Below are 13,444 nucleotides of genomic sequence, written 5' to 3'. Positions count from 1 at the left end.
ACATTCTGCAGTGTTAATTACATTTATTATGTTTTACACTACATCCTTGGGCTTTCCTCGTGGCTCAGATGGTAAAGAATGTACCTGCCAATGCACATGGAGCAGGTTCGATCCCTAGTCAGACATATTCCCTGGCAAAGGGAATAACTAACCACTCCAGTGTTCTTGCCTGGAAAATACCATGGGCAGGGAAACCTGGTGGGCTACAGTCCATGGGGTCACAAAGAGTCAGGCATGACTGAGCAACAAACACTTTCACTTCACTTCACTTCACATTACATCCCTAATAGTTCTTTATCTTATAACAGGAATTTCATACATTTGACTCCATTCATCCAATTCTCCCTTTCCTCACTTCCCATCTCTGGTGACCACAAATACAATCTTTTTTCCTATGAGTTTGTTTGTTTGCTTTTGATGTATAATTGACCTCCAGTGCTATGTTACTGCCTGGTACACAACATAATTCCTTATTTCTGTATATTACAAAATAATCACCATGATAAGTCCATCTGTCACCATATAAAGTACTATTGACTATATTCCTCACAATATACATTTCATCCCTATGACTCATTTATCTTGCAACTAGAATTCATACCTTTTGATTACCTTCACATATTTCACTCATCCCCACCCCTTATCCCCACCCCCACTGGTGATCATCTCTTTATTCTCTGTATCTGTTTCTGTTTTGTTATATTTACATAATTGTTTTGTCTTTTAGATTCCACATATAAGTGAAATCATATAGTATTTGCTTATTGCATTTAGCAAAATATCCTTTAGGTCTATCCATGATTTTTTTCTTTTTTTTATAGCTGAGTAATATTTCCTTATATATATATGTATATATATATATGTATATATATATATATATACACTACATCTTTTTTACCTACGTATATGTTGATGGTCACTTATGTTGCTTCCATGTCTTGGCTATTACGAATAACGCTGCTATGAACATTTTAGGGGTGCATTATTTTAGAAAAGTACCCAGAAGTAGAATTGCTTGATCGTGTGGTAGTTCTACTTTTAATTTTTTGAGGAACCACTGTAATGTTTTCCATAGTTGCTGTACAAATTTACATTTCTACTAACACTGTGCAAGGGTTTGCCTTGCTCCATATATTGCCAACACTTGTTATTTGTTGTGTTTTGATGATGCCCATTTTAATGGGTGTGAGGTGATATCTCATTGTGGGGTTTAATTTACATTTCCCTAATATTAATGATATTGAACATCTTTTCATGTGTCTGTTGGCCATCTGTATGTCTTCTTGGGAAAAATATCTACTCAGGTCCTCTGCCCACTTTTTAATTGGGTTGTTTTCATTCTTTGTTGAGCTATATGAGTTATTTGTATATGCTGGATATTAACCCCCAATCAGATATATGATTTGCAAATATCCCCTCCCATTCAGTAGGCTGCCTTTTTAGATCTGTTGATAGTTTCTTCCACTGTGCAAAAACTTTTAAGTTCGATATAGTCCCATAACCAGAATTATTTTTTAATGTTTTATAATTCTTTGTATTTCTCAAATACAGTAAATCTTCATAAATTTGATGAATTATCAGCTCTCTCCATGTTTTAATTTGTTGATTCTTTTGTATATTATATAAAATGACATTAGCTTCAAGCAAATGCATGTGATTATATGTCAATTTCAATGATTTATCTTTCTATGTCCCTTGTTCTTCTAGTCTGCTCCCAGTTTTCAAGAGGAGTCTATGCTATTTTTGGATTTTATGACAAGAAGTCAGTAAACACCATCACATCATTTTGTGGCACGCTCCATGTGTCCTTCATCACTCCCAGCTTCCCAACAGATGGCACCCATCCATTTGTCATTCAGATGCGACCAGACCTCAAAGGAGCCCTCCTCAGCTTGATTGAGTACTACCAGTGGGACAAGTTTGCCTACCTCTATGACAGTGACAGAGGTAAGTGACAATGCCTCTCTCTCTCTGTAATGGGTCAAGTTCAATGCCCACACAGTATATTCATACTTACACATGATGTAGAGCTGTGTGAGTATATTCCAAGGGTGCATGCATGCTTAATCCCTTCAGTAGTGTCTGACTCTTTGCTACCCTATGGGCTATAGCCCACCAGTTTCCTCCGTCCATTAGATTCTACAGGCAAGAATACTGGAGTGGGTTGCCACGCCCTCCTCCAGGAGATCTTCCCGAGGCAGGAATCAAACTTGTGTCTTCTCCATTGCAGGCAGATTGTTTACTGCTGAGCCACCAGGGAAGCCATAGTCCAAGGGTAACTTGGTTTAACTATGCTCTGAAAATGAAATGCAATTTGAACTAGGAAGCATATTTAGAATAAAACGATTTATAGAGATAGATTGTCTTCACACAATGCCTGTGTGTTCTGTTGTAATATGAAAAGCCCTTTCTGATATCAGCATCTCAGACCCTAGGAGGACTATATTTCCAGCCCAAGGTGAGTGAAGTGACTCCTTGGAAACTAGTTTAAGTAAGATTTGAGTAAATATGCAAATAAAAACATCTAAAAAATTGTATAAGTGTTACATATTTCCCATGCAAAAGTCTTACCAGGCAAGGATGGTTGTTATTAACCTTGCTTTGTAATGAGATTCCTGAATCTTAGAGACATTGCAAGACTTTTTCATGATCCATTCATGTGTGGTTCAGCTGAACTCAAGTCTTTTGACACCAAAGCTTTGTGACAAGTCCTTGTGTTTTCTTATGAGTTTACTTATGAAGAGATGGTTTGGATTAGCATGACAATTAGAGTCTAGGCTCATTACGCTAGTTTTTATTTCTAGGGTAAGGGCACTTGCTTTGTGTTTCCCACATCATTTGTCCTGAAATTTGGTACTAGCAGACCTGATTAACCTTACATGTTATAGAATTCTAGGTATTGCTAACCATTCCTGGGTCTGTGATTCAGCTTCAGTGGGCCTGTGTACTTCCTAAAATAGTATGAACGCTTTGTGCTCATGGTCATAGGTGATTTTTCTCAAGAGTATCCACCACCAAACTCAGAAGTACTAAGGACCACCGTTGCCAAACAAACCAGCCTGTTCAGGGAGCAGCAGTGCTTTAAAGGTTTAAGGGAAAACCAGAAGCTGATTCCTACCAGGAGAAGGCACCTTGCTTTCCTGCAAAGACAGCTGAGCCGGGAGCCAGCCACCAACCCTTCTCCAGGATCAGTTTGCAGACATTGACTGCAGCAATCAGAGCCTGGTGTCAGGTTCTCTGTCCTGGTCTCCAGTCCTGAGAGTGAGAACACTGTGGGAGTCAGTCATCACCATACAAACTGAGCAAGTTTCTTCCTGCTTTGAAAAGGGAGAGCTTTGCTCTACCCATGGGGAGTGAAAAACGGAAACACAGAACTGTTTAGAGTAAATACAGATTCCAGTGTGCTGGATTGCTCTGAAGTAGCCTTCTTTTTCATGTGATAAAGGGCTTAGCATCTTGCCCTCTGCTGCCTCTTTCACTCTTGACCCCTCTTCGAGGATTTCTACCATCTAAATGACTTTTACTTGTAGCCACTCCTCTGTGTCCTTGCCAAGTCTCCAGGCCCATGTGCTCATCCTTCATCCTTCCATTTCTGTACTTGTTTCTCTTCAATCCACTTTCCATAAAGGAGCCAGAAACTTTGAATTTCTTTAAATTTAGTCATTGCTCTATATTGGGGTAGAGTTGATGTACAATATTGTGTTAGTTTCAGGTGTACAGCTAAGTTCAGTTATACGTATACATATATCCACTCTTTCAGATTTTTTCCCCACATTGAATGTTATAGGATATTGAATCGAGTTCCTTATGCTATATAGTAGGTCCTTGTTGTTTATCTATTCTATATGTGCTGGTGTGTGCATATTAATCCCAAGATTCTAATTTATCTCTCACTCTGTTTACCCTTTGGTAATCATAAGTTTGTTTTCTATGTCTGCGAGTCTGGCTCTGCTTTGTAAATAAGTTCATTTTTGGCAATTTTTTTTTAGATTCCATGTATAAGTGATATCATATGATTTTTGTCTTTGTCTGACTTATTTCACTTAATATGACAATCTCTAGGTCCATCCATGTTGCTGCAAATGGCATTATTTAATTTTTTGATGACTGAGTATATTTCATTGTATATACACACCACACCTTTATCCATTTTTCTGTAGATGGACATTTAGGTAGTTTTCATATTATGGCTATCGTAAATAGTGCTGTGAAAATCAGGGTCCATCTTTTTGAATTATGGTTTTTCCTGGATATATGCCCAGGAGTGGCTTCTCAGCTGGCTCAGTGGTAAAGAACCCACCTGCCAATGCAGGAGACACAAGAAATGTGGGTTCAATTCCTGTGTTTGGGAAGATCTCCTGGAGTAGAAAATGGCAACCCACTTCAGTATTGTTGCCTGAAAAATTCCACAAGGATCCTGGTGGGTAACTGTCTGTGGGGTTGCAAATAGTCTGACATGACTAAATGACCGAGCACAGCACATGCCCAGGAGTGGGATTGCTGGATCATATGGTAGCTCTATTTTTTGACTGTTTTATGTGCTTTTCTGGCCACATTGATCCCTTGCTTAATATACTCCAATGACTCTTCATTTTAATGAAGATAAAGTTAAAAATTACTAACATGACTTTAGTGTCTTATTTGTATTTGGTTCCTGCCCATTTATACTATGGTCTTGCTCATCTAACAAGCTAAACCCATTTCACTAACATTCTTTCACTTTCTCAGATGTACCAACTCTTTCACCTCAAATCTCTGTACATTCTTCTAAATATTTCTGCTTAGGTCTCAGGTTATATAACATTCCCACAGAGATGCATTTAATATTGTTATCTTCTCTCAAAGTAACTCTGTTTTTCCTCTAGTACTTATCACAATATATAATTAATATTGATGTTCATTCTTTCACCCAAGAATTAAGCTTCTAGTCTGTTCTAGGACCTGTTTAATTACACAGATTTTAATCTCTTTATTTAAGATCTGGCTATATGCCTAGGAAGCCAATGCCCTGGCAGTAACCACTACACTTAACTGTACATGCAGTGCTTAAGATAATGCTGGAACAGAGTTGATAGTCAATAAATGGGGTTAATAAATGAATGAGTTGAACATCTGTGTGTTTTGAGATGATATTAGAAACTGAATCCTGCTCGCTAAATCAAAGGATCAGAGATGAATTCTCCTTACTTTTTGATGAGGTGGAAGGTGACATTTTATCTTTAGGGACACACTTCACCCTCTCTACGGCCCCCTCTAGTTGACACTGAACTTTTGAGATAATTCAAGGAGACAACAGCTGTTATAAATAGAAAAAGAGAAACTCTAGTATTTGGAGAGAGAAGAAAGACAAGCTCTGGGAAATAAAGGATCAGATGATGATGATAGACTTATGTACTTGTGAAAAGAACCTGAGACATTTTAATGATTTTATTAACACTTTAGAAATATTAAATGAAATTGAAGCAATGAGATAATCTCCAATCATTAAATTATACAAATTGATTTGAGTTCAAGTGCAGCCACAGAGAGGTCACCGTTCAAGTGATATTATTAAGTGATATTATTAAGTAGTTGTATGTTAAAGTCAAAATTGACTTTGTGGATACATTTTCAAGTTATTTTCAAATGGATGCTACTGCTGCTAAGTCGCTTCAGTCATGTCCAACTCTGTGCGACCCCATAGATGGCAGCCCACCAGGCTCCCCCGTCCCTGGGATTCTCCAGGCAAGAACACTGGAGTGGGTTGTCATTTCCTTCTCCAATCCATTCTTCAAATGGATACTTATGTTATAATATGAAGAGTATTACACTGGCCTTTTATCTGAATCTGTTTTCAGAGATAAATGTGTAAGACTCAAAATACTGGCAAAAGACTTGTCCTTCATGTAATGTTTTACTTGTCTTATAGAAATGGGATGCTTGCTCTCTGATTTTTCCTTATTAATGACAACTGTTATAACTTTGCTGCTGTATCACATTTTAAAATGTCTATTCATACGTTTATTTCGTGTTATGTTCCCTCGCCCCACCAGTTGTAGACAAAGGAGGACAAAGATGCACCCTGATCTTCGTGTAGGTCTTTGATTATTTCAGGTTTACTTGTGATCGGGGTGCCATGTGGCCCCTTAGAACTGCTGGAGGCTTCTCTTATCCAAGCTATGTGACAGCAGCCTGGAACTCCTTGTTACCCCTTTATCTTTCCTAAAGCTCCAGAAAGACTAGCTAGATGGATCTTCAACATACTTGAACTATAGAGTAATGGGGTTACCTATGTTAATGCATTCAATGTAGGTTTTTCTTTGGAACCAGAACTTGCTCAAAATGTGGTTTTTATTTATTGGGTTAGTGTTGATAAAGTAAGGTAATACATTTCTGTAGACAGTAGGTAAAACCAGAATTAATGATTTATAACTTGGTTTTAATTTTGAACCATACTGTTTTTCCCTGAAGGAAAGGCACATTGATTCCAGTTCTAAAAAGGCACCATGCATAGAATAAAAATGCTTCCAAATTATAAATTTCTTTTACCATGTTCCTGAGAAAGTCAGAGTGGGAGATATATGTTAATCTAATCTGGTCTAGGCATGCTGCTTTGATTTAGTGATCATAAATATTAATTTCTGTGCCTGAAAGATGAATAAGGGCAGTGAATTTTAAATGCAACAGAGAAAATATTTTTAAGAAAAAAGACATGGTCTGAATGAAATAGAACTATTTGCAGTAGTCATTTTTAATCCCATCCATTAATGTGAAAACTCAGATATTTAAGGGGCTTCCTAGGTGTCACTACTGGTAAAGAACCCGCCTGCCAATGCAGGAGACATAAGCGACATAGGTTCGATCCCTGGGTTGGGAAGATCCCCTGGAGAAGGAAATGGTAACCCACTTCAGTCTTCTTTCCTGGAGAATCCTGTGGACAGAGGAACCTGGCAGGCTACAGTCCATAACCTCTCACAGAGTCGGACACAACTGAAGTGACTCAGCATGCACCGAAGACATTGAGACTTCACTTGTTCAGGGGCTGTAGGTTTTTCTATAACTTTGTTATAGTATTATGAACACTAGCTCAAGATGAGACTGTTAACTGCTTCTAGTAATACTTGGAGAGAAGATTTAGGGAGATTGTCAGCTTATGAATAGGTTATACAGCTATAACTAATTCAGCAACAGTTAAGCACATGAAGAAGTAATACAGTAAAGAAATAAGTAACAGTACTTTAGCCATTCTTTCTTCTGTTCAGAAATCTGAGCATTTAGGAGAGTATAGAACTTTATTTTAGAGTTCTATAATATTCTTGAGGTTTTTCAGAATATACTTTAAGTACATTTATTAGCTAGAACAGTTAATTTTCCAGATTTTTTTTTTTTCTATTTGTAGACTGCATAGAAGTTAAATAAGCAGGGTGACAATATACAACCTTGAGGTACTCCTTTTCCTATTTGGAACCAGTCTGTTGTTCCATGTCCAGTTCTAACTGTTGCTTCCTGACTTGCATATAGGTTTCTCAAGAGGCAGAACCACTAGACCATTCAGGTATGACCTAAATCAAATTCTTTATGATTATACAGTGGAAGTGAGAAATAGATTTAAGGCACTAGATCTGATATATAGAGAGCCTGATGAGAGTCAGTTACTATTGCTAAAACAACAACTCTGAAAATACAGATTTATAAGACATCAGCCTTTCAAAATATGAGACAGATCAGCACACGGTTTGTGAATTATTTCTATTTGTTCTTAGGAGATGATTGAATATTCTTCCATGTCTTCTGATGAAACTAAATTAATTTCTGATGTTGTACCATCTGGGCAGTTTAGCATCAATAAATGGATGTATTTTGGGGGGTTTTGGAGATTACACAATATTGATTCTGAGAGTTTTAATAATAGAATCTGCAACAACTATGTTATTTTTGATACATAAAATGGATGTTTGATTCAGCCATTTCTTTAAAAGCATCTTTATTGATTTTATATTTCATCTCCATATTTGGACAAGGTGAACTGACAGTAAATGTTAGGTTTAGAAATATCATTCAAGATTCATTTACATATTAGCATTTATATTTAAAGTGTCTTATTATATATGTTGGTTGATAGGTGTGCGGGCATGTTACTGTTTTGTGCATCTTTTTGCAACCCTACAGACTGTAGCCCACCAGGCTCCACTGCCCATGGGATTCTCCAGGCAAGAACAGTGGAGTGGGTTGACATTTCCTCTTCCAAGGGATCTTCCCGGCCCAGGGATTGAAACCACATCTCTTGTGTCTCCTGCCTTGGCAGGGGCTTCTTTATCACTGAGCCACCAGGGAAGCCTCATGGTGGATAGGACTGAATATTAAGAATATCACCACTTGAAATTATAATTCAGTATGTGGTAAACTTCATAATAAGTGAAAACAACATGAAGTAATTTATTGCCTGGAAGAAAGGAAGCTCATGTATAAGTGCTATATGACAATTTATAACATAGATCACCACCCATGATATGATTATTTAAGGTGTGCAAAAAGAGAATTTTTATTTGTGCATGTATATAATAGCTTCAAATACTAAGTATAAAAAACCAGAATAATGTATTTAAAGAGGTCTTGGGTTAGGTGGGTTTAATATTTTTCTTTTTGGAGTGTAGTTGTTTTACAATGCTGTATCAGTTTCTACTGTGCAGCAAGTTAATCAGCTTCACATTCACATACATTCCCTCTTTTGGATTTCCTTCCCATTTAGGTCATCACAGAGGCTGTCAGAGTGAAGTAAGTCAGAAAGAGGAAAACAAATACTGTATATTAATGCCTGTGGAATCTAGAAAAATGGTATAGATGATCTTACTTGCAAAGCAGAAATAGAGACATAGATGAAGAGAACAAACATTTTATACTAAGGGAAAGAAGGGGGCTATGAAATGAATAGGGAGACTGGCGTTGGCACATATACACTATTGATATTATATATAAAATGGAAAACTATAGGGAATCTACTGTATAGCCCAGGGAACTTACTCAGTGCTCTGTGATGACCTGAATGGGAAGAAAGTCCAAAAGGAAAGAAATACACATATGTGTGGGCTTCCCCGGAGGCTCGATGGTAAAGAACCAGCCTGAAATGCAGGAGATGCAAGTTCTATACATGGGTCTAGAAGATCCCCTGGAGGAGGGCAGGGCAAGCCACTCCAGTATTCTTGCCTGGAGAATCCAGTGGACTGAAGAGCCTAGAGGCCTACAGAGTCACAAAGAGTCAGACACTACTGAAGTGACTTAGCTGCACACGCATGCGTATGTATATGTAAAACTGATATGCAGTTTTTAAAGAGGTGGCAAAGCAGAGTCACATCATGATTGGAATGTGAAAAGGCAGGACCTTGACAGTGGAGAAAGTTTAGAAAATTAGTTTTTTTTCCCTACTAGAAAACTGAATGAACTTAATAACTGTTTTCAAGCACATTAATAGCTATCAAATTGATTCTGATGACCAACTGTGGTACTGTCCTCACTGATGATGAAAATCAAGAAAAGGACTTGAATTACATCCTGGAAGGATTGTGTCTCTTGTGCTTCTGGCACTGGCAGGTGATTCTTTACTACTGTGCCATCTGAGAAACCTGGCTATTTATTTACAGTGAATAGAAATCATAGGCGATCCCTGAATTTTTTAAAAGAAGTCTTCATTAATATATTTTTTACAATGGCATGTAGTCCCTATTTAAATTATCCCTTGAGAAAATCTTGTTTATTTTAATTTTGCTTTTATTGTTCTTACAAGACCAAATGGAGGAAACTGAGTTTGTTGTTTTGCCACAAAACTCCACGTAATTCATTTTAAGTTTAATTTATGATTCTACTTTTCAATTTGAAATGGAGTAAATTATTTTTAATTTTCATTATGAAATATTTTAAATAACAACAAGGACAGAATAATATGGAGACCCTCCAGCCTGGAGAATCCTAGGGACAGGGGAGCCTGGTGGGCTGCCGTCTATGGGGTCGCATAGAGTCGGACACGACTGAAGCGACTTAGCAGCAGCAGCAGCAGCCAGCACCCTTAAGCCAACTTTATTAATGACTGATAAGAGGAATGCCATTTTATCTCTGTCCTTCTGCCCTTCAGCATTATTTTCAAGCAGATACTTCACATCCTGTTATTTCATCAGTAAATATTTCAGTTTGTATTTTGAAAGACTAATTCTCTTGGTTTAAATATAACCACAGTATTATTATCATATATAGGCAAGTCAACATTAATTTGTTTCTAACATCATCTGCTTTTTTCACAGTTTGAATCAGGATAAAAATGAGCCCCATATATCCAGTTGGTTAACGTATATCTTAAGCCTTTTATAAGGTGATATAGAGACTTCCCCACAGTCAGCCAGTCAGTTCAGTCGCTCAGTCATGTCCCACTCTTTGCGACCCCATGAACTACAGCATGACAGCCTTTCCTGTCCTTCACCAACTCCAGGCACTTGCTCAAATGCATGTCAGCTGAGTTGGTGATGCCAGCTCATCCTCTGTCGTCCCTTCTCCTCCTGCCTTCAATCATTCCCAGCATCAGGGTCTCTTACATTGAGCCATTTCTTCACATGTGGTGGCCAAAGCATTGGAACTTCAGCTTCAGCATCAGTCCATCCAATGAATATTCAGGACTGATTTCCTTTAGGATTGACTGGTGTAATCTTGCCTCCAGGGGTCTTTCAAGAGTCTTCTTCAACACCACAGTTCAAAAGCATCAATTCTTCAGTGCTCAGCTTTCTTTATGTCCAAATCTCACATCCATGCATGACTACTGGAAAAATCATAGCTTTTACTATATGTACCTCTGTCAGAAAACTAATGTCTCTGCTTTTTAATATGCTGTCTAGCTTTGTCATAGCTTTTCTTCCAAGAAGCGTGTTTCAGTTTCATGGCTGCAGTCACCATCTGCAGTGATTTTCAAGCCCAAGAAAATAAAGTCTGTCACTGTTTCCATTGAAACCCCCATCTATTTGCCATGAAGTGATGGAACAGGATGCCATGATCTTAGTTTTTTGAATGTTGAATTTTAAGGCAACCCTTTCACTCTCCTCTTTCACTTTCATCAAGAGGCTCTTTGGTTTCTCTTTGCTTTCTGCCATAGTGTGGTGTCATCTGCATATCTGAGGTTATTGATATTTCTCCCAGCGATCTTGATTCCAGCTTGTGCTTCATCTAGCCTGGCATTTTGTATTATGTGCTTGCATATAAGCTAAATATGCAGGGTGGCAATATACAGCCTTGGCATACTCTTTTCCCTATTTGGAACACAGTCATTGTCCCATGTCTGGTTCTAATTGTTGCTTCTTGACCTGAATATGAATATCTCAGGAGACAGGTAAGATCTGGTATTCCTATCTGTTGAAGAATTTTCCACAGTTGGTTGTGATCCACACAATCAAAGCTTTAAAGTAGTCAATGAAGCGTGAAAGTGAAAGTTACTCAGTCCTGTCTGTCTCTTTGAGACCCCATGGACTGTACATTCCATGGAATTCTCTAGGACAGAATACCAGAGTGGGTAGCCTTTCCCTTCTCCAGGGGATCTTCCCAATCCAGGAATTGAACCTAGGTCTCCTACATTGTAGGCAGATTATTTACCAGCTGAGCCACAAGGGAAGCCCAAGAATACTGGAGTGGGTAGCCTATCCCTTCTCTAGCAGATCTTCCCCAGCCAAGAATTGAACCAGGATCTCCTGCTTTGCAGGCAGATTCTTTACCAACTGAGCTATCAGGGAAAAGCCCCAGTGAAGCAGAAGTAGATGTTTTTCTATAATTCTGTTGTTTTTCCCATGATCCAGCGGATATTGGCAATTTGATCTCTGGTTTCTCTGCCTCTTCTAAATCCAGCTTGAGCATCTGGAAGTTCCCAGTTCATGTACTGTTGAAGCCTTGCTTGGCGAATTTTGAGCATTACTTTGCTGGTGTGTGAGATGAGTGCAATTTTGTGGTAGTTTAAACATTCTTTGGCATTGCCTTTCTTTGGAATTGGAATGAAAACTGACCTTTTCCAGTCCTTTGGCCACTGCTGAATATTCCAGATTTGCTGGCATATTGCAAAATATGTGTGCAGCACTTTCACAGCATCATTTTTTAGGATTTGAAATAGCTCAGCTGGAATTCCATCACCTCCACTAACTTTGTTCGTAGTTATGCTTCCTAAGGCCCACTTGACTTTGCACTCCAGGATGTCTGGCTCTAGGAGAGTGAACACACCATCATGATTATCTGGGTCATTAAGATCCTTTTTGTATAGTTTTTCTGTGTATTCTTCCCCTCTCTTCTTAGTATCTTCTGCTTCTCTTAGGTCCATAACGTTTCTGTCCTTTATTGTCCTCATCTTTGCATGAAATGTTCCCTTGGTATCTCTAATTTTCTTGAAGAGAGTCCCACAATTTGGAATTTGATGATTGCACCATTGTGGCATTTAACGCATTGCCTATATTCCTCATGAAAGGATAATTAGTTCTAGATGCTTGTTGAGGTTCACATTAGCTTTTTTGGCGTGAGTACTGCATAGGTGATGTTGAGTATCCCCATTTGAAAGATAACTTCTGGCCATCTCTCTCTTTTTGTGTTGTTAGCATTAGTTGACCATTGTTGTCTTGATTCATTAATTCACTCTGTGTTGCAAGATTGGTTATAATTCTGGATCTGTATTATTTCATCATTTATTAGCTGGAGTTTTTTCCAAAAATAAAAACCTCCCTTAATTATCACCCTGAGTAGAGTTCATACAGGAAAGGCAGGAAAAAAGCTTGTTTATTTTCCTTCATTTACCAGTTTTCAAAATAATTACTTGGCTCCTTTCAAAAAGCCATCAAATGGCATCTTTCAAAGGCAATCACATGTTTTTATTAGCTGTCATTGCTAATTCATGGCTTTAAAAATATATGTATTTAAGTTTTTTGTAGATATTATTCTTACTGACGTTCACATCGCCTCATCTTTATTTAAAGTGATTCTTCTCAAATTGGTTTGAGTCTTTGACCCAGTGCTGGTAGTTTTGCAGTTTCCTTGCTTTATGGTGTAACAAGATGTTCTAGACCCTTCTCAAATATCCTTCGCCAGTATAGAATCAGTAAAAACTTTAACAATATTTTCCAGGATTAGGTAATTTTCAACAAGATTTAGAATGCACATATTGTTTTGTTGTGGTAAGTAGAATTACATAAAGTTCAGTACATGAATAAAGCTTTTACAGTCATGTGATTAAATTGGATAAGTCCCACATTCTATGGATAAAAGAGGATCAATAGTCTCGTCTGTCTGGAATAAGGAAGATGATGTGAGGAGACCTGAATTCTTTTTGGAGCTTTGATTTTTATTGTTCATTAAGCTCTTTGTAGAAGTGCTGAAATTGTGTTGACTATGAAGAGTTGAAGTAACATGAAGGACACATTTATATACTGGTTTTCCAAATATTAAATGGCAGAATTAA

The 13,444-nt window shown here is 37.8% G+C and overlaps 1 protein-coding gene across 2 annotated transcripts in view; it reads left to right on the top strand.

Moving 5' to 3' along the window:
- The window catches only part of GRIA2 (glutamate ionotropic receptor AMPA type subunit 2), a 194,248-nt gene that overhangs the window by 100,612 nt on the left and 80,192 nt on the right, over positions 1 to 13,444 (top strand). For both annotated transcript variants that reach the window (XM_069557599.1, XM_069557598.1), the window contains exon 3: positions 1,708 to 1,947. In XM_069557599.1, the coding sequence (XP_069413700.1) occupies positions 1,708 to 1,947 (240 nt within the window). The remainder of the gene's footprint in view (positions 1 to 1,707; positions 1,948 to 13,444) is intronic.

The sequence above is a fragment of the Ovis canadensis genome, chromosome 17 (genome assembly GCF_042477335.2).
Source record: "Ovis canadensis isolate MfBH-ARS-UI-01 breed Bighorn chromosome 17, ARS-UI_OviCan_v2, whole genome shotgun sequence".
In the NCBI taxonomy this organism is placed as follows: Eukaryota; Metazoa; Chordata; class Mammalia; order Artiodactyla; family Bovidae; genus Ovis; species Ovis canadensis.
The sequence above is the reverse complement of the archived record's forward strand: the minus strand, read 5'-3'. Positions and strand labels throughout refer to the sequence as shown.